At 33.5% G+C, this 24,777-nt stretch overlaps 1 protein-coding gene across 4 annotated transcripts in view; it reads right to left on the bottom strand.

Annotated features, from left to right (window-relative positions):
• Window positions 1-24,777, bottom strand: part of Samsn1 (SAM domain, SH3 domain and nuclear localization signals 1) — a 129,938-nt gene that overhangs the window by 47,197 nt on the left and 57,964 nt on the right. The window contains exon 1 of one of the 4 annotated variants that reach the window (XM_005003429.3): window positions 2,665-2,842. The exons of 2 other annotated variants lie outside the window; for them this stretch is intronic. In XM_005003429.3, coding sequence (XP_005003486.1) covers window positions 2,665-2,721 — 57 coding nt within the window. In that variant the 5' untranslated portion in view covers window positions 2,722-2,842. Of the gene's footprint in view, window positions 1-2,664; window positions 2,843-24,777 lie in introns of those variants that run through there. One more of the 4 variants, XM_063224732.1, reaches the window with a different exon arrangement.

Below are 24,777 nucleotides of genomic sequence, written 5' to 3'. Positions count from 1 at the left end.
AAAAATATGTATATTAATATATATTAATGATAAAATTATAGATAGCACAACTATATTTTAATATGTGTTTTAATTTACTTCTTTTTTAGTCAGGAGTATGTTTATTGGCAAGCATTCCGAATGTAAGAAGATGTTACTTTGGATACAAAGATTTTTATAAAATCTATCACTGCCTGAATATTCTTAATCATTACAAATATAGGGCCTATTTGAAAATACTCATAAGTAAAGTCTTCATTTATTTCTTGTATGACATATGATATATAAAAATATTAAATTTGTACATAACAATTAGGTACTGTGTGATTTTCTGATACATGTATACATTGTGTAAAATTTTAAAGTTTGCAAAACATATCTATTTCTATCATTTTTTCTATCTATTTTCTATCTATTTCTATCTAAAACATATCTATTTCTATCATTTTTTATGGAGCAAACATTTATATTTCTTTCTTCCAGGTTTGAAATGCACATTACATTCTCATCTATTATTATTCCTATTTAACTTTAATTTGTTTAAATGCAAATTTGCATAATATTTACTTTAGATACCATAGGATATGTCTTACATTTGAATTGAATTGGTTACCTGAACTGTAACTTATGAGATTTAAGATGAACTAAGTTATTGAAAAATATTTTCTTTTATTTTTAATATTGTTATTTCTTATCTATTTCAACATATACTATAACAAAGAAAATTTCTTGCTAAAAATTTGAAAGTATACTACAATAGATGTGTGTTTAGGGATCAGGAGATAGAGACCATCATCTGCTGTGTAACTAGTACAGTGAATGATTATTCATATTGCAGAAGAATTTCTTTGTGGTTATATTCTATTTTGTAGACATTAGACTTACATTTCCTTTCTGTTGATAAAAGGATTTGCACTCTTCCTTTTCCTAGCCATTTATTTGCAGGGATCATTCTATCATCCACGTTTGCCACCTTTCATGGATTTTGATCTTTATAAATAAAAGATTCAAAGAAAATTGCACAGTGAAATAACTGAACTAAGAACCATAGTAACTGGAAAAATATTTCTTCCATATTAAAAGAAAGGACTTACTAAAGAGTAAAATAAAGAGACATATGGAGAAAGGGAATGGGTTCATGGAAGCAGAGTAGATGGAGTGTATTCATATGCAAATAGAAATCAAATGTAAATATCATGGATTGCAAGCATGTACGGATAAGTATAAAAAATAAAGGACCAAGATGATCTGAAGTATAAATTATACTTATGTATTTAAACTCACACATCTCTAAACTGATACGGAATGAAACCATCTACCTAAATAAGAATTCAGTCATAGAAACAGTTAATAAGCTTGAATATGACAATTTTCTGTGATAGTTTGTTCTCTCATGCACATTTTATCAATGTGCTTTTATTTTACAAATTAGACAGTCAATGTCATGAAAAGTGTTTTACATGTATTAGAATGGTTTTTGCTATTGATACTTTTAAAAACTATTTCGCATTTTTTGAAAAATATCACGAGTTTTTTTTTTTATTAGAAAAGATAGAAATCATATGTTATACAGCTAAAATTTCAAATGAAGATGCTCATTTGGCCTGTAACACTGTATCTTCTTGTGTTAGAAGGTATTAAAATTGATAAAGTTACAGCATTCTGGATTTCAAAGATTAAAAATAATTTGTTTCTAGTTTCCTTCATAGAGGTTATACAATAACTTTCAAAGTGTTTCAAAACATTGATCATCATCCAATATCACATCAATCTGAAAAATCACAATCAATTTCCAACCCATTTATCTAAAACAAGTGCCAAACAAAGGCTGATAACAAACAATAAATCAATCATTTAAAAAAGACATCTAAATTTAGCTACTGTCCCGATTAAAAATTTTATTCACCTAGGAAACTCAAGAAATGTACAATTATTAGAGAAATTTTCTGACCTCAGTATTTCATAATTTTTAAATGTTGGTTAATGAATCTCATTTAGCTTTCTGGGACAGAATTTAAGCTTTATTATCCTATACCCTACTTTTAAAAATAGAATTCATTTCAAGAAAAAGTATAGAATAGTATTCTACATGATACCAACAGTCAAGTATTTCAGTTGATGGGGTGTGGATATTTCTCAAAACATAGCCCAATCCTCTTTCTCAAATCATAGCCAGTAAAAAATTTTTTAGTTTAAGGGAAATAATAGGAAAAATGCATTCATAAAACAAAGTCATATTTTAACATCCACACAATAATTGAAATAACTCCACTTACAACTTTCTAATAATTAAATGCATTAAGAAAAGCTAATCTCTTAAGAGAGAAAATTGTGCTAGTCTTAAACAGACACTGACAAAGTCAGTCGTTGAAGATTTCAAATATACTCATAGAACCTCTCAAACACAGACAGCCAAATTGAGATTTGTGGAGCTGATCTCGACTCAAGCTTCAGCTAAAGATGTAACTGATGAAATTAAAACAAAACAAAACAAACACAATACATAAAAACTTCAGAGACAATAATTGTTGATTGCTAACATTTTACCCCCCAATGCAATTTTTTTGTATTCGCCATTTGCTGTCAACTCTGTGCTTGAATTGACTTACGACCAACAGCTAAGAACACAGTGTGTGTGTTCTGTGAAATGGTTTAATTTATTTGATTATTATGAAATGATCCTACCTTTGGTTTTTGATGTTTCTCCTTTTCTGAAGCATTGGATGGTTTTCTCTTCAGCATTTTGAATTCAGACTACTTCTACTTAGTATACTTTCTGTTGTTCAGAAACGACTAGAAACAGACAGCCAGTTGGCTTCTGTGAGGTACAGCATCAGATAAGTTTGAGCCCAGTGATCTGCCATTTCCTCTTTTGGTCAGGATATGACTTCAACATCTACATGGGTAAAGGGCGGGGTTTTTTTGTTTTTTTGTTTTTTTTTTTTTTACTGTAATTCTTTGGTAACTGTATTGCTCTGTTTCTGCTATGTTCCAGGAGACAGATTATCAAATCTCACTCTGTGATATACTATCAATATTACCAAGGACCATGAAGATTTCTGAAGAAAACTTCTTTTCTTAGTTTATATAAAAATAAAAACTTATGAGATCCTATGGGTGTAAGGAAAGAAATACCTGAGTCAACAGATTAACCTAAATTTGAGATATTGTGTCTTTATTATTAAAAAGGAGAGAGGCCTCAGGGTAATCAGTTTACATTTCTAACTAAATATTGTTAGAAGACAAACAAGAATTTAAACAATATTAATCTCATTTAATCCTGTTTGTAAACAAAGTATAAATGAAATTAATTTAAATATAGAGGCAGATATACCTCCAGAAGTACATGATTATGCATAAGCTATTTTTTAAATGTATTTCTCTGTTATAAAGTCCTGATTAATAAAGAAATCAACTAAATGAACTCCCAATTAACCAGATGTCTCTCTGCCACAAAATATAATGACTTATTCTCATACATAATTGCTGTTCCAGTGATTGCTCTATGGATCAATGAAGTATTTAAGCTCTTCCTTTAATAGGGCTGGATAGTGCTAATATGCGTTAGAAAACCTTTCCTCATCAAATTAAAGATTTTATTATAAAGTCCAAACCAAGAAACTTAGAAGTAAAAGCTTATTAGTGTGCTTATTCGAGTTTCTTGTTAAATTGAGACTTGCCCAAAGGGAGAGTCAGAAAATGTCCACAACGCTAGTTCTCATAAAACTGGCCCAATTTAAGAAAACCAACCCATGTTTCAATTTACAAAGTCTTTGAATTGAAAAGCAGTAGTGCCACATTCTTAATTAGAAGCACGTTTAGGTGCTCAATCAACTGACTCAATTTTCCTTCACACCTCTAAGCACCCCTTGCTGGAAGCACAAAATTTTACTAATTTATTTAAAAATTATCAAATTGGGTGTCTATTATGTGCCATTTGACAATATATCAAACCTGTTCACTAACAACAAACCCAGTATGTTTTTGTTCTACAATAGAAATGAATAAATATGCTTTCAAGATTATAGTTACTATGCTTCTACTCAATATTAAAAAAACAAGATTATGTGTTTTCTTTATTTTTGATATGGCGTATCTGAGGATTAAAACCATGTCATTTACACTAATCTACACCCACAACTTTTTTATTTTTGATTTATGTCATTTTATCTTTTTTGTTAGTACATGTTTGTAGTATAATCTGGTTACATTCTTTATGGAAAATAGGTACATGTATGTAATACACCTTAATTATTTTTCTTTTTCTTGTCTTTTTTCCCTTCCCTCCTTTCCACTCCATCCATCTCCATTTCATACAGTTCTTACTTAGTTGCTAAAATGTCTGAGCAGGGCTCCTGGCTGGGCTCGAATCCCCAGTCCCTCCTGCTCAGTCTCCTAGAATTCTGGGTTTAGAGGCCAGTGCCTCCACGGTTGCGTAGTATTATATTTTTGAAAATTAATGGACTGATGTTTTCGAAATATTGATGAAGAAATGAGATTTAAAGACGAGTACTCTAGAGGTAGATAATTCCTTAGAAGTTTGCTTTCTTTTAAACTTTCTATTTGAGTTTTAACGAAGTAATCTAAGCAAATATTTTTTGTTTTAATAAATGTTTAATATGTTTTAGTAAATTGAAAGTCATGAAAAATTCATCTTCTAACTGAAACATTTGTATCCTTTGAATCTCTAGATCTTTAACCTATGAATACATAGATTCAATGATGTTTAATCAATAAAATACAAAAGATAATGCTTTATTTATTATATGATAGAGGTTTTTGGAGAACAAAAGCTGACACTGATAAAGGCCACACTTACTAGTGTGCTTATTCAGAAAAATTGTATGTCTAAATATTTTTTGGATCCTAAAAGGGCATGAAATATCAGTTACGTTCATGGTGGTATTTGTTCCAGTTTCTATTTCTGCAATGATAACAAATATATCAATAGATATCAAACATCTACATTCCTGGTAACCCACCTGGACTGATTCTTTTTTTTTTTTTTAAAGCATTATACTCAAGAACTTTGTGTAAAATCTCAGTTTATGATCTCTAGGCATTTGTCTATCCCTAATACCACAATAAATGTTTAGAATATAAATAAAATGAATGTTTTCCTTCAAAATTGCCGATGGAATAAGTAATTTCCGATCATTCTACTCAAGATAAATGTATTCTGGAGATTGAAAAACAGGTATGACATTTGAAATCCTATTATAACCTCACAATGTTAAACTCTTTGTTGTTAAAATCTCAGATGACAAGGTAGCCAAGATTTTTCACCTTTGTTCTGTTTGATGGAATTCTGAGAACACTGAGATGTTTAATGAGTGACTCAACAACCTCAAAAGTCAAAGAAAGGCAGAACAGGATGCAGGTAGAAAGTCAGTACTGAGCTCCTTAACTCCGACTGATGATTAAACCACATGGCCACATGTTGCTTAAGACTTGTACTGAAACAAGGAAGTTGCAAAAATTCAGTCTCAAAGCACTTGTCTTCACATAATATTTCAACAGTTTTATAACCCAGAGAGAGTTAAACAAGGTTGGAACTTTGTGGGCTAATTATCAGGTACTACCTGCATCATGGGTGGTGAGTCAAAATTTTAAAGAATTTGCAACTGAGCAGAGGATATAGCTCAGTGGCATAGCGTCTGCCTGGCAAGCATGAGATCATGAGTCTGATTCCTGGTACTAAAAAACAAAACAAAACAAAACAAAACAAAAAAAGAATTTACAGTCAAATGGCAGATTGTGGTGTATTTTTATAGGAAAGTAAGGTGAAGAATAGAAAGATTGTTTCAACAATCTTACACATATTTATTTAGTGCAGTGCTAAAATGTTAATCATCACATTTAAAGCATAAGACTCAGAAAAATTACCATCATGGAAAAACCTGTTGACCTGAATTGCTAGACACTGATTGCACGCTGACCTGAGTCTGCAGTTTGTGCCCTCTATAAAGTCCAGCTAATAATGAACCTAGTAGTACCTGGAGTATGCCTAGTCTATAGTTTATGTTTATTCAGTGAATGAAGGGTTTCAAAATCAAATCTGAAGAATGGGACTCAGCAGTTACACCTTCTTTAACATGAAGATTTGGTCACAGTAAATCTTATTCCTTCATGGATTGCTGTGACCAAACGCTAACTAAGTATAGCCTAAAAGACAAGCAAGTATATCTCAAAGCTTTGTTGGAGGAGAACAACAGAGTGACAGCTTCTAAGAACTTGAAAATAAGGGGGATAAAATCGTCATACACTTCAATTTTGAAATTAACACTGAATGTAAAATACAGTAGTCATGATAGAAAAATAGTGGGCTATATTCTGTTAAAATCTGCAGAATCTAGTCATCTATGGTAAAGAAAAAAAATCAGTCATAAAAAAAAACTTAACCTTGATAGTTTCTCCCTTCTATCTGGCTCCTGAGAACAGACTCTTTCTTTTTTCAATAGAGAAGGAAAATTCATAAAATAAGTTCAGACTCCTCTCTGCTTATGGCTTAGTGGCATTGAAGATCCTACTCTGTCATATAAACCCTATTTCTACTAAGGATTTCCTAAAGCAGTTTCATAGCGGCATCTGAATAAGTTCTATAAAGATCTGAAATAATTCAAATGTTAGTTTTAAAGGCACGTGGGGAACTGGGTGTTGTATTGGCCTCTCTATATTGTATTCTTAATAAAACATTTTCCAAGCTATAATGGTGGTTCCATGAGGCTGACATAAGTGATAGGAATCCTGGCTTTCCTGGCTTCTTGTATTTCTTCCCTGAAGTAATTTACTTATTCCGCCTGTGGAGTCTCTATTTACTTCTCTTTCTATTTTAAGGAATTTCCTTCTTCCTCCCTAGTTCCTGAATTCATTTGGAGTGAGTCTGCATGAGAAGTTTAACTTAGAAATTAACTACTAATTTCTCCTCATGATATGCTGCCTTGCCTAAGTTTCATTGCAGCCATCACAGTGATGAAGCGATACACCTAAACACTTAAATTATTAGGAAAAGGGAAGACTCTTAATTACTTTTCCCTTGCATAAAGAAGAGAAACAGAGGAGAATATTAGTGATACCAGTGGAAGCCGCTAGGTTTAAGAAAAACAAAGACTTAATGAATTTTTAATTCTTATTAGACAATCTGCCAAACAGAGATGGATTCATTAAGCAGTTTTACATGGATTTCAATGAACACAGACTTGTGTAGTTATTTCCCTTTCTTTGAATTTAAGCTTTACTAGAAAATGCAAACTTGATTCCTAAGGTTAGTATATATATCTAGAGTAGAATAGGCACATCAAGTCCCTGAAACAATATGATTATGATTGCTAGTTCTGATTTTAAATTTAAAAACTTTGATAGAGTTTAATTATAACATGCCCCCCCCCAAAGGGATCTACTATTGTGCTTAAAATGTGTTTCTGAGAAATGAGAGGTTCTAGTCAGTTTTGCCTTATCTTGGGAAGTCTCTTGGCGAGTGATTCTGCAAAATAATTTCTTATTTTAAGAATCTAAAGAGATAATGCAGCACATTGTTATCTTGTTTGTAGAAGAAATTGAGAGTCAGGATAAATAAAAAGGATCAATGATCTAAGATGAACAATGAGCCCAAAGAATCTTTTAGGATGAAACTTTCTTGAAAGAGATAAAGAACTTGTTAGATCTCTTCTACATATAACAAAATGTTTGAAAACACAGTGTAGGAAAATAAAAAAAATGAGAAATATCAGCCCAAATGTGTTTCGAGATAGAGTAGCTGATAAAGTTCAATGTAAATTACTCAGCTTACTTCAATAACTTTTAAACATATATTTAGAAATGATTGCAAATCTATATAAGGACCTTATTGTAGTTGCTATAATGAATAATAATAAAATAAAACCATCCATTTATGATTAAGTCATAATATTCATGAAGTAATCTTATTCCCAAAGTTAATAATATCATTAATAATGATTCTCATTTTGTGTTTATTATATGCCATGAATAACGCTATGCACTTTATATATTGTTTCTCATGCAATCTTCACCAACCTTCATGAACTGTTACTAATGTTATTATCTTTGAAGGGCTAAAGTAGGATTCACTCCAAAACTTCAGCTCATAACAATCATTCCATGTCATAACAATGTCTTGACCCATTTACAAGGTCTAGCGTAAAATAGTGATTTACACAGCACTTGGGGTCAAGAATAGAAAGGACTAGGGAAAGCATAATGTTGAGTTGTTGGCAGCTGGTTGTACAGAAAATTGATTCAATTATAACCTGTGTAAAAAAAAGTTTGTGGCCAATCCGGCATTTTCTTCTGTAGTTAAGACTAAACCCCACCAGGACAAGGCTACTATCTTTCAACCCAGCTTCACTGTTGAGACTCTTTATTATTGCTCAATGTTAAATGGAAATGTTCTCTAATTTTATTCATATATTCATGCATTTTATTCATAGGTAAATCAGTTTAAGAGTAGAAATGAGGCTCATCTATACTTTATGAAATTTTGTAAGGCCTGAAGATCTTTGGTACTATGATCTGAATGTTTGCATTCTTTCAAAATGCATATAATAAAATTCTCATCCTCAAGGATGGTTTTAGGAAAAAGGGTCTTTCATGATAATTAGGTCCTAATGATAGAGCCTTCATGAATAAAAGAGATTTGAGCGACCTTTCTTTCCTGCTATTATGCGAGAACATAATAAGACATTTGTGCACCCAGAATCAAGACATCATTTGGCAACAGATTTGTTGGTGGCTTGATTTTTGACTTCTTGGTCTCTAGAACTGTAAGAAATAAATATTTGCTGCTTAAAAACTATTCAGTTCATGCTATTTTGTTATAGCAACCTAAACATTGTAAGACATCTTGTAATGACCTTTGATAAATAATCTGTCTGTAAACTGCTTTCATCTGTCGAATCACTACCTCTTCTACTTGCTCTTTGGTTTGGAATTGTAACTTTCCAACTTTTGCTTCTAGAAAGTAATTGTTATTCTCTCAGTATTGGACTCTTAACTTTAACCAGTTTTTATTTGTCTCAACAGCATATCTAAACTGTGATCATAATCTTTGCATTTCTGTAGTATTTTCCATCTTTCCTTTAATGGTAGTTTTTTAATATTTAGTTTTGTAAAAACAAAAACACTGTGCTAAAACAACTTAAAACAGAAGCTCCTATTCTCATGGATCCCTACTCACTGAAACTACCTACTGCAATCCCTTGTTCGATCCTCCAGTGTTAATGCTATTTTTTAGTTGGTTAGATCCATCTGTCTAAATAACAGGCCAGTACTTTCTTGTTTTAAGTATGAGACATTATGTACTGATTACTGTTCTTGCTCTTGAGGATTCTGTACTCTTCTCACTCTCCAACTTCCTTAAAATTATTTAGTTAAATAATTAGTCATTACTTACTTACATTATCATTATGTAAATATCCCTGCCAATGGCTAAGTCAAATAGTGATTAATGCTTCATGTTTCTTTCATTGTCCACTTTTGTAATTAATGTCTCTGTTTATAGAATTATTTCCCTGGGCATTATTGTTAAGGCTTCCCTAATAAATGATCCAACAAATCTGTCGTGATTTGTTTTAAATATTTAATTTTAAACACTACACTTCAATTTCAATTGCTCAAACATTTTAGATTTCTTTCCTTCCTTCAGTGGAGTTTGATTGTTGTCTACTTAATGCTAAAATGAAACCTTTCTTTAATCACTTCTAATCTTCTCTGGTTTCAGTCTCACATCAGTTTTTTTGTTCTCTCATTTGCAGAAATCTGTCTGCCTAATGGAAAAACAACACATAGGTCCTTTGAAATCCTTCACATTTGAATGATATTTTGACTTGAAATAGGATTCTAGGTTGCAAACCATTTTATTTTTCCAGGATTAGGACTCTTCATTTATTTTCCAGTTTCCAGGTTTGTTGAAAGGTCTAATATTTTTGCTTTCTTTTTTTTGTATGTATCAATTATTTCTCCTTCCCTTCCATTCTTTCTCCCCTGCCTCATCCATATTTTTCTTTTATCCGTGGTACATTTTAAAATGTCATGTGTCTTAATAAGGGTGACTTTTTTCATCCCCTGAAGGTCTGTATTTCCTTGATAAATTCATCATCTCTTTATGTTCTCTCATTTTAGAAATAAATTAGTTTAATGTTGACCATCTAGGATTGAGACTCTGTTTTAATATATTTTTCTTTGTTTTTTACTTCCTTGAGTTTTTGTTTTAGATTCTGAGAAAATTCCATTTTTTCCACTAATCCTTGTTATATTTTATTTTAGTTATAGTATTTTTAGGTTTCTGATTGTTCTCTTTTTATAACATTCCACTCTTAATATTTGCAGAAACAATTAGACACAATGATTAAGAATGTGGGCCAGCATAGGAGCTACTCCTTAATTGCAGCACTGGGGAGACTGAGATATGAGGTTGGCCCAGATAGTTAGGAGTTTAAGGCCGGCCTGGGTCACACTACGAGTTCAAAACCAATCGAAATTATACAGCGAGACCTTCAAAAAGCAAAAAGTGTAGACTTTAACTAAACTTTCTGACTTAAGTCCAGGCTCTGCTGTTTAAAAATGTAACTTTCATCAGTTACTTAGCCTTCCCTTAAAATGCATAATAGTGATGCCTACCTAATAGGTATTGTCACAAAGGTTAATTGAAAGTCTATTATAAAGTTAGCAGAGCCTGACATATACTACACACTAGATGATAACTAATAAATACATGAAATATTTATGTCTCTGCAACTAATGAATTATCATTTTTAGACATTTCCTCTGTTCTACTTACTGCCTTTGTTGTTTTTATTTATTTCTTCTGTCTCTCACTTCATAGTTACCATCAAATGTCTCATACTTCCTGGTAGCTGCTGCGTTCCTAAGAGTGTAGCATGTCAGCCAGCAAGGACCTCTGTGTAACCAATGTGGTTGTCAGGTGATCTGACACCATGGATTTCCTGTCATCAGAACACCCACAAATAGTAGTTTCTTTCTTTTTTTTTTTTTTCCTCCGAGACCAGGTTCTGCAGGTGAGAATCCTCCCACGCCCTGCTATGGCTGTGGAGGAAGGAGAGAAGCTGCCTCTCTGGCTTCCAGTTAGAGACTTCTAGGGCTCTGTGAGACCAGCTGACTCAGTTCCTGCAGATTCCTCCGCAGTTTGTGATACGCCACTTGCTCTGATTCTGTTTATCATTCATCAGCTAAAACGTTAATTGATACCTCTTCTCCAATTTTTTTCCAAATTCTCTTTATTTTCATGAGTTTGCATGCTTTTGCTAATCATATGTAGCTAATCCATAATTGTGTCAGTCAGCTTTGCATCACTGTGACAAAAATACACCTAAGGTAATTTAAAAGGAGAGGTTTATTGTAGTTCATGGTTTCAGAGGCTTCTGTCCATGGCTTCATGGCTTTGTTGCTTTCAGTCTAGTTGCAGAATAAACTGTCATAGCCAGGGCATGCTCTAGAAGAGGCCTGCTCACTTCATGGTGGCCAGTAGACAAAAAGATAGAGAAAGAGACCAACCAACATCTCAATAGTCATTTCAAGGCCACATCCCCAGTGACCTTATTTCTTGCCAAATGGCCCCTTTCTACCTGCTCTCAACAGTGCCACAGACTGGGGGCTGAATTTCCAACAGACAGGAGATGTGGAAAATTCAAACCATAGCATCTGTACCTAAGCAGATCTAGTTTTGCCTGTATTTCTTCATGTTTTTATTACCTCTGACTCATTTTGCGTGCCACCTTTTAAAACAGTTGCACCTCTCTATCTTATCTGGTAAGGAAACACACATGTGATTGTATAAAACTGATCTTTGCCGTCATTACCTCCACCTCACAGCTTTTAAGACTGACATGATGACATAGGTACTGGTATGGCACAGATTCCTCTGTCCATGGACACATGACACAAACATGAAATATACCATGGAGCCCCATTTGCACTGGCAAACATTTATTTTCTCTTCACATATTTGTAGTCTTCTCTCAAAGTCAGGAAACCATACCCTATGTAATTGTTCACCAATTCATTCTTTGTAAATGATTTAAAACAATAACTAAAAATTTGTGTTATCATTAACATTCAAAACAAACTAAGAGTATAATTCAGCATCATCCAAATTATATTTCATTTGGCTGAAAGTAATTTCTGTTCATTGTAGAACAGATCAGAAGAAAAGGAATGTCTGCAAGCAGCTGTTTTTAGTCACTTTTTTTGAGCACAGTACAGTTGACATACACCTTAAAATCCCCTGATCATTTTGTATTTTGTTCTTCAGAAGCACAAGAGGAAGGTTCGTTATGCTGATCAACAGACCATGATATCCTGTGTCTACCTTACCGAAGAAAAATGTAATTAATAAAATACTACTGAAGAGATAAATATGAACTTCCTTTTCTTAGAAAAGCCATTCTTAAACTGTAAAAGAAAGATCATATCTATTTCCTTCCTACCTTTACTCATAAGCAAAATTTATAGCAGATGCAAAGTGAAGACATTAGATTTTAGAGCTTTTCCTAAGAAACTGTGTTAATGTATGGTTGTAAGAGTTGTTAATTGTAGTCTCTTGTTTAAGCAGTCCAAGCCCTTATACAAAATTCACACTCTCACCGTTCACTACAGTACTGTTATAAGGTAAAATATTACAATTTTGCATTATTTTAATTGCAAATGAATAAGATAGAATTGTGACAAATGCTTTTAATCTACAATGCTCACCACAGCAAAATCAAAATCAAATGACGTGATAATCACATACTGTATGTATGTGTACGTATATGGATAAGCTTCATTGAGACAGAGTTATACGTTTTCCTTTTGAGATGAAGGATTAGCGAAGAAATTCTTAGAAACCTAAGCATATTGTAAATAGCTACATCTCACCCTCCCCCATGCAGCACACACAAAATAAAATTTCCACATAAAGTGAGAAGCCACAGAGATGCACAGCTGCTCAGAACTCCTCTTGTGTGCTGTTTCTGAAGTATCTATGCGTGTCATTTTTAAGAGGCGAACATTCAAGTGATCATTTACAAGATTTTACAAGTTTGCTCCTTGTAAGTCAATACTACTTTGCTTTCTCATAAAAAAATTTTATAACTTTTGCAACTAAACTGGTAAGAAATAAAAACAAAACAAAACAATGGCAAAAAAACCACCTCGTTTTCTTTGTTAACTAAGTAGTATGCTAAATCAAATAGCTAATTTAATAGTTGTGCTCAGCAGCCCAAGAAAACTAATAATTAACTGAAAAGCAATAGCTGGAAGGAGAGAAATCAGATACTCATTTGACTTTTCCAGAGCAAGGAATTGTGCCCATCTACAGCGACTCTTACGATCGGTTATGTGCTTTGCAGACTACTGTGCAGAGCAAACAAGGCTCGGGCAAGTGTACGTTTCCTTTTGCCACTCATTCATAGAGGACCTGTCAAATGACAAAAGTGAGTGAAGTTTGGAAGATTTAACATAGATATTCCCTAAGAAGATTGCTGTTGGAACTAACTCTGGAGAAATATATAAAATTCTTGACATAGAAAGTCTTAATACATGCTAATTCTACCATCTACAAAGAGGAAAGCATGAGATTCCTAGGATTCAAGCTTCGGTTTAATTTTAGCATGTGGTCACAGTGTGACTCAACTTCCTGGTAACATGTTCAATCTAATTTCCAAAGTCTGTACATATGCCTGGCTAGCATAACTTGTTCCCTTACTATCACATGTTGTAATGATATTTGAATATCTTTTTATCCTGACCTGCCAGATAGGGGAAATTTCTATGGGGGAATCCAGTTCTGCTTTCCCTGAGGTTTGGTGTTAGCATTTAGCTGTGGGTTTGCAGTTGACCTTAACCTCTAGTCTTTCACACAAGCGGGAAGACTTGAAGCTCCTTGCCCTTTGGCTGTGTGTGCTTTTCTCCTCTCCCTTCCCCATCTGATCATATTGACCCTGTCTCTCTATGGTGGAACTAACAGCCATTTGGTTCTTCTTGGTATTAGGCTTTGGTTTTTACCTTTACTTTTGACGTGACTGGCTCCATGTCATTAGTCTTCATTTCATTTACACAGAAGGGCTCATTCAAATAATTATATGGAGGTGATTCATAGCTTTTACTATTCTGCTAGTTTGTTTGTTTTGGTTACCTAGAAGGGCAAAAGCCAGGCCTATTGCTTATATAACTATAAAGCCTAGACAAGAGAGGCTCTAGTAATATTTGTTCAATAAATATATAAGCTTACTTCTCTGTATACATACACTTTAGACTACTTTCTGATATTGACAAACATCAGCAGTAAAATCTCAGATTTTGTACCCCTTAAAACAAAGAGAGATACAGCAAGTGAGACAAATGTTGAATTAGATTACTAAAAACTTTGTGAAACTTAGATGCAGACTACAAACTGCTTTAAAAATACTTACTATTTTATAGATAAATCCATGACATAGCAAAATACATTCCTAATGATAATAATAATATATTACTGATTTATATGTCATTATTTTCCAAGGCTCCAGTCTCTTGTGTCATGAACTATTTTGCTCAAACAACTTTTCTGTGAAGTATGTGAAGTATTTGGGAAATTATTTGAGTTTCCCCTTCCACCTACTCAGCTTCTGATTCCAGGACTTCTAATTTTGAGTTTACAACCTTTCTTCCAATTTATTCATTGAAATGAAATATCTATTTGTTTATGAAAATCTCTAAAAAAATACTGACCCTATAAATCTCTGACTATTAGATATTAACTTGATGTTAACTCATCTTTGTGGAGATGATGCTTTAGAAAACCAACTTTGTCAAAAGAGGAAAGAAACTTCATGAATTGATAAATATCAGGGGGAAAGCATAAACATTTGTATTTCAGTTCATGATGCAATATGTAAGTATGTCATATCATCCAGGCAAAGCCAACTTCTTCATTTTAGCCAGGAAAGGTCATCTTTTCCACTGACAATCAGGATAGTATAATCTGGCCATGGAACCTACTTGACAACTGCAGATTTGTGTTGCTAGCCCTTATGGCAATGCAACTTTAATCTCGTAATCCTAACACAACTGAAGAACCTTTCCTTTGCTTTCCTTACCCTAGTGAGAGCCTCTTCACACAATCCTCTTTTTAGAGCAAGCAGAGAGAAGATTGAATGTGATATGAATTTTCCACAGGCATAATTCATTCTGGGCTCTTCCTGTCATTTCAAGTATGTTCAAAGATTTGGAGGGTAACTTTATCTTGTTTAAAAGTATTTATTGAGAATCTACTATGGGTCTGGCACTGTGCCCTATGTCCAAAGATAGCAAGGCATGTATACTGCCTTCAAAGACGTTGTTGTAGTTCCCTGGAAAATAGGCAGAACAATAGCTGATGAGAAAGCAATGTACTGTGATCAGTTCTGTATCAGTCCAATGTACATTAAGTAGCAAAAACACAGAGGAAAATTGCTAAGATGAAGTAAGGAAGTGGCTTCACTAATGAGGCAATGTTTGAAAAATTATTGAGCAATATAGGATTTTCCACCTAAGCAAGAGAATGGTGAAGTGTATTTCTAGCAATGGGCAGACTATGTGAAAGGATCAGAGGACTGAGAGCATTTGCTGTGGTCTGGAAATGAAAAGTAATTCTTTACAGCAAATGTGTGTGTTATATAAGGGAAAAGACAGAATAAAGGTCTGATAAGTGCTAGGTTACGGCCAGATTATGAGATTTGAATGACATGTGCTATGTATTTCTTTCAATACAAAAGATATGCTAAAGTACTAGCCTCCAGAGCCTCAGAGTGTGATCTTATTTGGGAATAGGGTTGTTGCAAATTTATTTGGATTAGGTAACAGGAGGTCAATGTGGCAAGGTAATCCTTTAATTCAACAAGGCTGATATATTTAAAAGAAGGGGCCATATTAATGGTTTCTCACAAAGGAAAAACTATACAAAAACACAGAGAGTGTCCATGTGATGACAGAGGCAAAATTGGAATTATGCCACCACATATCAAGAAATGCCTTGGACTATCTTTAAATTATGTTGATATTGATATTTTGATGCTGATAAAAAATAATTCATTTGAAGTTTCATAACCATGAAATAAATAAAACTAATTTTCCAGTAGCTAGTCATTTGAGTTCCCAGAATTGTTTTCCATGATCTTTATCCTAATTGGAGAAACTGATTTATATCTACATTTTGAAATGTCTATCCCTATGCAAGCAAAAAACTTCAGACATATACTACAACTATGATCAATACTAAGGATGTTGAAGTGAAACTGTAATTTTCTAGGTATATTTCCTCCAAATGTCATGAACTGTGATGATAATTGGTAGGTTTCTTCCAAGCAATGACTTCTTGCTAATTTTGGTAAGTGGCATTCAAACCTATGACACACCTAAAGGCCATCCACTCTCTAATGGTTTCTAACCTTGAGTAGTTTAAGTAATTCCTATTATAAATACAGAAGACTTTGATACATTTTCAGTGTTTGAAGCAACATAAAAATGTTTGCACACAGACATTATAAGTAATATTTTTCACTAAAATGACAGAATCACTAGAGAGCAAGAAGACAGTTAAAGCATTTGGATTCACATTCTGAAATTTCATCACAGCCTCCTGAGAAATGATATACTGTACTTCATATGTGAGTAAATCATTTAACGCATATGGCCATTTCATTATTACTTAAAGTTCATTGCCTAGAATACTATAATTGACATTATTACAAAAAGTTACCTATACTATATAACTAAAAGCATGAAGTATATATTTCTAATTGAATTATTTTGAAGGAAAATTTTAATATAATTATTTTCTTTAAACATAAATACTGTAAATTTAAAAAGCAATCATGCTACTCAAAGTGGATTTTTTTCTAAACCTGAAAAATTTTTGTATGTAACTTGACATTCAGACTTGCCTAGGCACTAAGTAAAATCATTTCATTTGGGAAACTGAAGGCCTAGAAAGGATGTGAAAAGATTTGATTTAGAGAAACAAAGATGGTTGAGGGCAACTCTGCATTGTACAACTAAATATTCAATTCCAACACAAACACCCTTTAATATAAATATTTCTAAATCATTAGTTTTGTTCTCAGTTAACCACAGTTTTGGTTTTTCATTGACCGCAATCTATTTTGCCATTTAAAGGAACTTTAAAAATAATCTATTGCATTTTATACAGCTACCAATACATGACACCACTTAAAATTACCATTTTTAATAAAAAATAAAACCTGAGCAAGGTCTTTCCTGGTGTATCACATGTAACATTTCCCTTCTGAGTGTTTCTTTTTCAATTATTACAATGCAATACAAAGAAACACACACACACTATCACCACCACCATGGCCACCCCACCTTAAGATTTCTTCCAAAAGATATAGCAAGGTTCAATATATTATGATTTAGAAATCATAGCCAAACAATATTAGAAGCTTTTGCTATAGTAAGCTTAATAATTAGCCAACTGGGGATTTGCTTTGACTTAGTGTTAGAAAAGATGACTCTTGCTCTTCAGTGATTTGGTGGCATGCTGTGTTAGGGGCCTTAAGTCATGCAGAAGTAGTATTGACAGTCTCATGGCCCCTAAAACCACAGGAAAGGAACCCCCTGAACACCTATCCCAGGACAGAGTTGTCGGAAGTGAGGGTATAAAATAGCAACAAACAAAATAAGAGTCTGTTAGTAAGGTGTAAGAAGTAGCACAATTTTTAGTCCAGTGTTGATTAAACTTGATGGAAAAAAGGCAATGATTTATTTAAGATAATTAAATTTGATTTACACAGATACCAAAGAAAATAATAATTGGGTTACAGATATAAAATCTTTTATATTCAAATATATTTTTAAAAATCTGGAAAATATGCAGTAAGTGGCCTAATGCTTTCTTATACCCTTTATTTTGGAATTTTTCTATCCCATGATTTATAAAAAGTCCCAAACACTCTAATGGGATTTTTAACCAAGTCATTTGGAAAGTACAAAACTACCTCTGGGGATTAGTCAGCTGCACCCATTGGAGGCACTGTGCACTTTTTTAGCTGATCATAAAGACCTTGAGTACTGAGAATGATCTAGGGTCACCCTGTGCATTTCTAGTGTCATTTTCCTTTTCTGTGTTCTCAGTGTGAGGTCTCTAAGTGATACTTAAGAATGAGGTTTTTGGTTGAAATCCCAACTCACTTCTAACACTAATTTGAGCTTTGGAAGCTTCCTCAATCCTTAAAGCCTCCTTCAGAAAATTTAATTATTACTTACTTTACAAAGCTTTTATATCTTTTAGAATTAATAATTTGAAAAAATAAAAGATTTGCAAAAAGATTTCTTGAATTAGTAAAGAACAAACTAAAAAAATTAAGGGATAATGAATTTTTTCCCCGATTCAGAGTTTTTTTTTTCAAACTTTTATGAGCATAGAAAGATCATTTAAGGACCTTGTGAAAGAATGTCCATCCCAGAAATTACGATTTAGTAAATCTGGAACAAGCAAATATTAAATCCAGGGACAATTCTGATGCAGCTGATTCATTGAATTACACATTGAGAAACACAGCTTTAAAATATGATGTTCTAGCAAAATTGTGAAACTGAGATTGCTTTCTTTAAAATTAACGTATGATCTATTATTCTTTCTTCCAATGTCATTTCTCTTTTTCAAACTTTTGAGCTTACAAAAGCCTTAGATTCTCAACTAGGATAAGGCCCCTAAGTCCTCCTCATATCCTAAACTCAGGCATATGAGAAACATTAAGTTCTAATATCTGTGTAATGGCTATAAGTAAAAGACTACACATAGCTTCTTGTTTAATTATTTTAAAATTTGATGCTCACCATTCTGCCATATAAGAACTTGACCCTGAAACTATTTTCTTGGAAATTAGGTCCTTCCTCAGCAGTGATAGATTAATATAACCACAGTTACTACTCACTCTTTTGCAAAGTTGGTTTATTATGTTTATCCATGGAAAAGATCTTACTTATCATCTAGCAGTATTTATTTATTTTAAAGCTAAAGAATCCATAACCAAAACCATTTGGCTTTTCTAGCCCAGAATCATCACAAATGAAAAACTTTCCCACTCAAGGAAAGCATAATCTGGAGCCAAGTCTACAGTCAGAGAGATTTTCCTATGAAACTAATCTCTGCCACCCAGTTTTTGAAAGGAATCTGGTGTCATAATTCATGGTAGTAATTCCTTCATGTAAATAAGTGCTGAATATCTTTTCAGAATGTCTTAGTCATGCCATAAGAAATCACAGAAAGTATCACAAATTCATTTTACAAAGGAATATACTTCTTAAACCAAATAAAATCACCCAGAATTATTTTTTTTATTTCTAGTTTAGTATTTGAAATTCCAGCACTAAAGAGTTGCTTTTATGTCCATCCCCGGAATCAAAAATAAATAAATAAGAATTGCTTTATCCGAAAGAGATTGTCTTCCACCTACTATAGTAAACCGGACGAACGCATTTTAGGGTAACTGCTGGTTCATGTGGGTGAATTTTGAAACACTGCTGGTTTTCCTTCCACATGTGCAAAATAATTTTAGTCTAAATCATCATTTGATCTTTTGATAGTTTATTGTTTCACTTTTCAGAAACTATCTGTTAGCCCCACCCTATATAGCCAACAAACCTCTTAGAATTCTTGAGTTCGATTTTCCTCTTCAGTACTATAAAACTTTGAAAGTTATTGATTCTGTAAATGTAAAAAATTAACTTACAAAAAAAAAGCACACAGAAAATGAGGACTGGACAAAGCAGCCCAAAGAATATTGTTCTAACTGGAAGTTGTACCATTAACTGTTACAACTACTGTATTCCTGTTACTGCTTTTTGTGATATATTTATCATTGTGTGGGAACAGTTTAATCTACTGCATACAGAGAGCAGTCAGAGCTCTCCATGGCCTCAAAATGTGATGGCCTTTGCCACAAACAACTGTTCTAAATTTCTTGCAGGTGGCAGGTTAACATTGTTTTTTCCTAAAAGGAAACAACACTTTTCTAAAAGTCAAACTTGTTTTTAAAACTGTGGTGTCTTTAACCACTTCTTTTTCCAGTTTTTCAGTTGACATCTTGTCATGACTTACAGTAGGTTGCATCAATCATTCTGGGTTCTCACAGAAAATATTTTGTGGTAGTTGACTATGACACGCAAAAACTAAGTGCCCTTTGTGGGTGACTGCACAGGTACCTCTGATTTCTTGCCAAATCATTCAGAATGCCACAAATCCATTAAATCTCTCCACAGGGAGAAAAAGATTCCCGCATCCTAGAGAGAATTTATGAGTTCATTTCAATCACCACAAATGAAAGCCACCCTTAATATTCATTAGCGATTTTACGGTGGCAATATGCATTATCTTTTCTTATGCCCCTCTGAAAGGCCAATTTCCTTTGGAACCTTGCATGGCTCTTAGCCACTTTTTGTAGAAACAATGGCCTATGTCCAAGTGGAATCAGGGGAGGCAAATGGATGACATTTCCTTATCCACTGGTAATGATTCCATTAAACTGCTGCACTGGTTATGAGCTTCTGAATTTAAAATATTAAAGGACAGATTTGGGATTTGAAGTCCTGTCATTGTATTGCTGTTCTACAGTCATCTGTGACCATACATCGTAGAGTGAATGGAACATTTTTGTTGGCATCACAGGAGATGACGTTTCAAACTGACATTTCTTTCACTTAGAAAACTGTGTATTTTCGAAGACGTAAGCCTGAGAGCTTTTCATTAATCTCTGTCTGCCTAGCACCATTGTTTAAGTCACCATCATCCTCTGCCCATTTTTCACCTCCAAACATATTCTTCACTGAGTGCAGAAGACTGATCTTTTCAAAATGCAAACTTAATCACATTCCCTCAGATCCTCAACAAACAAGAAGCAAAATTCAAGCTGTTGATTTAAAACAGGTTTTTAGTAGTACCCTGTTGCCTTTAGAGGGTGTACAATAAAAGAACACAATATGTAAGGTGCTCTGGTGCCTGTTACCTGTCCCTGTCCCCAGGCTTTGAACCACATCTCTCTGTTTTCTCTCGCAGCCATTCTGATCATTCTTTCTGTTTTTGGCTTTTAGTCTGATTTTATTTAACTTTTAGTCTGATTTGAAGTCAAACGTCAGTGCTCCTGAAACGGATTTCTCATTTCAGGGTTGCATCAAATCTGCCCCTCATAGAGATTATATGTAACAATTATCAAAGTTGGAATTTTGTGTTTCCTAAAAATGTTTCTATTTTTGTCTCTCATTAGACTATGCTGTCCACCAGGAATGTCTCTACCCAATATTTCATAGTTCTTTGGCACTATGCAAAAACTCCAACACAAATCTTGGAGTGAATGAATAAGTGACTTCTTGATTTTAATTATTTAGTACCTTGTCTACATCTCATGGTTATACATTACTTCAGTTTCTGTTGGGTTTGGAGTAAGCTGAAATGAGGGCATATTTTAATGCAATTATTCTATTCATCAGTATGGTTGTGTTTAATAGCTGCGCACCATGAGATGCATAAAGAACTTATACTGAATATTCATAAAGGATTTTAGAATGAATTCGTCCACTTCCTTTACAGCTATTCAGGAACATGAATTTCTTTCCTTCAATTTTCATTGTCTTCTGAAAAATGTGGTGATGCCTGACGTTTATGTTCTGATTCTGAAATAAAATATCATGAAGTGTTTATGTGATGTGGGTCTAATAAAATGTACTACAGGAATTTTAAGAAGCTAAAATCATTTTACATATGTAGGACACTGATAATTTGGGAGGTCGGGAAGTTACAGTTGAGAACCCAGCACCCAAAACCAGCCTCATGCTTTGTCTGCCTGTCCCAGAGGCTGAGAGTTGTGGAGTCACAGTGGTACCCCGGAAAAGGTAGAAGCAGGCTCAGCCTAGCCCAAATGTGTGCATTTCAGTACAGTAGTTCTGGTTTTCATATCTGCAGAGAGAATACTCAGTCAACTATGAGAAGTCAAAAAGTAATTAAAACCAGAAAAGTACATTTAAATCAATGTTGTCTCATGTGACGTAGAACTGCCAAGAATTGGTAATGGCAGTAATCTACAAGCAAGTACATATCTTAGCTATCTTTGTGACCCACAGTCCAGGAACATACCTGATCTATCATAGATGTTATATTATCATTTGCTGAATGAAGGCTAAATGTAAAAAGTTAGAAATTATGATTATAAATTTATAATTTATAATGGAATTTTAAATTGGGAGATATTATCAATATATATAATGACAGCTTAAATTTAAAAACAATTTTTTTTTGGTCTTTTTCGTTTTTATCATTACCAGGGATCGAACTCATGACTGCCTGCTTGCTTGCGAGGCAGGCGCTTAGGCCGCTAAGCTAAACTCTCAGCCCCTTAAAAACAATTATTAGAATAAAAGACATATAGTCATTTTTCTCCCAAAGTACATGCCCTCATTTTGTCAAGGGGAACAAATTTCAGCTGGAAAACAAAACATAGTTACAGTTACTTATTATGGGCACTGTTTCACTATACTAAGAACTAACTAAATGTCAGTTTGTGTGGTATCAAGAAAATTTTAGTATTATATTTTTCCTTAATTGAACCCACTTAATTTGATACACATAAGGGGTGAAAAATGGCAAAATCCTTAAGGTAATTCATGAGGAAGAGATAGTCTTGGTTTCTATACCAGTTTTAGACCTAAATTACAGGTCTATTATTATTACTAACATACATAAATTCTGTGTGTCAGAAAATGCCTGACATTCACCCAAATAACTAGATTATTTTAAATGTTACGTTACCTTTGAAAGTCTAATTTAATAATATCTCTATACTGGATCTCTGGAATAATATTTCACTCGTATAGAGCAATTACATTTTCTCATTCTAACTTTATTTTTATTAGGAAAAACTTAATTAGACCGGACAGTTAAATATTTTGTACACACAATTTACTTTCTCCAAATTCAGCCTCAAGAATTTTCATAAACCTAGATTGTCTATAGCATTACAGTATATCACACTTTAACTGTTTCTTCTATAAGCTCTTTAAAAAAAAAAACCATGAAATGTGTTTGAAAGTCTCACTAAATCATACCCTAGACATGTACTGCACTGCATTTACCATCTTAGTGAATTTTTGTACCGAATGTGTTTATTTAATCTTCCTTTTTATCCATTTCTTTTAATGAGCCCATTGATTATCCTTATATTAGCTGGCCTCCCTGTTACTTAGTCAAAACACATGATACCTGTAACTTCAAAGGGTAAGTGTATCCTGGCTTGCAGTGTCAGGGAGATCAGTCATGCTCCATGGCAGAAATGACATAGTTAAAGTGGTCAGGAAGCAGAGAGAAGAGAAGGGAAAAGTTGGAGACACTAATGCACCCTTCCAGGTTGTGGCCACAGTGCTCTGCGAGTTCAGACCAGGATCCACCTCTAGACATGGGACTTTGGGTAGATGTTTTAGATCTAAAACATAATGTACATTTTGTACCTTTTTCTTTCAAAATTTTGTCCAGATTGTTGTTACTGGGCCTTCCTTTTCACAAGTTGACCAAAGCTACCTTTTTAAACCTTCCATCCCACAATAATTTGTCTTAGCAGGCAAAATTTAAGGTCTTTAGACACATGATTTTAACACTCATGCAGATGAAACACAAGAATATTAAACTATGAGTAATTAATCTTCATTGTTTATAGTTTACCTTTTGGTTGAGGGGCCGGGTTGTCTTCTCAGTACATCCTATTATTTACAAGGTCAGAAAAAGTATGCCTGGATCAATGTGACCATAGAGGCTCTTTAGCAGGAGTCTAACATTATGAATGTACAAAGACTATGTTTTACTGGTTTTCTCTACCCTAATTCTTTTTCAACTATTGTTTTTCTTCAAAGAATATATATGCATTTATTATTATTCATCAATTTTTAAAAACTATTATTAGTATATGCTTGCAATACATAATGACAACATTCACTATAGGAAATTTGTTTGTGTATATAATACATTTCAATTATTTTTTTCCCTTTTTTTCCACTCTTATTTTTCCAGCACAAAATCTTTTTTAAGTCTTTATGTACATTTATTTATTTCATTTAATTTTTTAAAAATGTTTTGGTACTCGGGATAAAACCCTGAGACTTCACACTGAGTTAAATCCCTGTGCTTTTTACAAATTTATTTTGAGACAGAGTCTCACTAAGTCACTACATTGCCCAGGCCAGTCTTGAACTTTTGGTCTTTCTGACTATGTCTTCCACCATGCTATGAAAAATTCATCAAATACAAGATGAATGAAATGCCAAAATAAGGAAACAATACAAAGATATGAAGATAAATAAACAACAATTGTATTTAGTAAAAGGATGGCACTCACTTTGGCTGAAATAAAGAGCATGTAGCAGAAATTCGGGGATCTGATTGGAAGGCACATTAATGAAATAAGCTTGTATTTGACCCTATAGATTTCGAGAGAAACATATTTTTGTAAGGCAAAAAGAGACATTCTTAGCTATAAGCTTCAGGGTTATTGGGTAGAATTCAGTGGTTAGGAAATTAATCTGATCACAATGTGTCATAGTGTTTAAATGGGGCATGGAAGAGCCACGGATTCCAGGAGAGATCGCCAACGGCGTAGAACAGAGACAAAGCAGAAGATGGCTATAAACAATGTGGCATGATTTTATCACTTCTTTTTAATGGACCACTGGTTTAAAACTCTTCTCCAACTTAGTGAATATGTGCTCCTAAAGTATTTTCTCAGAATTGGCACTCACTGTCCCACGTGTGAGTTGAAGGCACCC

The sequence above is a fragment of the Cavia porcellus genome, unplaced genomic scaffold, assembly GCF_034190915.1.
Source record: "Cavia porcellus strain 051 isolate PalLab524CR breed Dunkin Hartley unplaced genomic scaffold, mCavPor4.1 scaffold_15, whole genome shotgun sequence".
Classification (NCBI taxonomy): domain Eukaryota; kingdom Metazoa; phylum Chordata; class Mammalia; order Rodentia; family Caviidae; genus Cavia; species Cavia porcellus.
The sequence above is the reverse complement of the archived record's forward strand: the minus strand, read 5'-3'. Positions and strand labels throughout refer to the sequence as shown.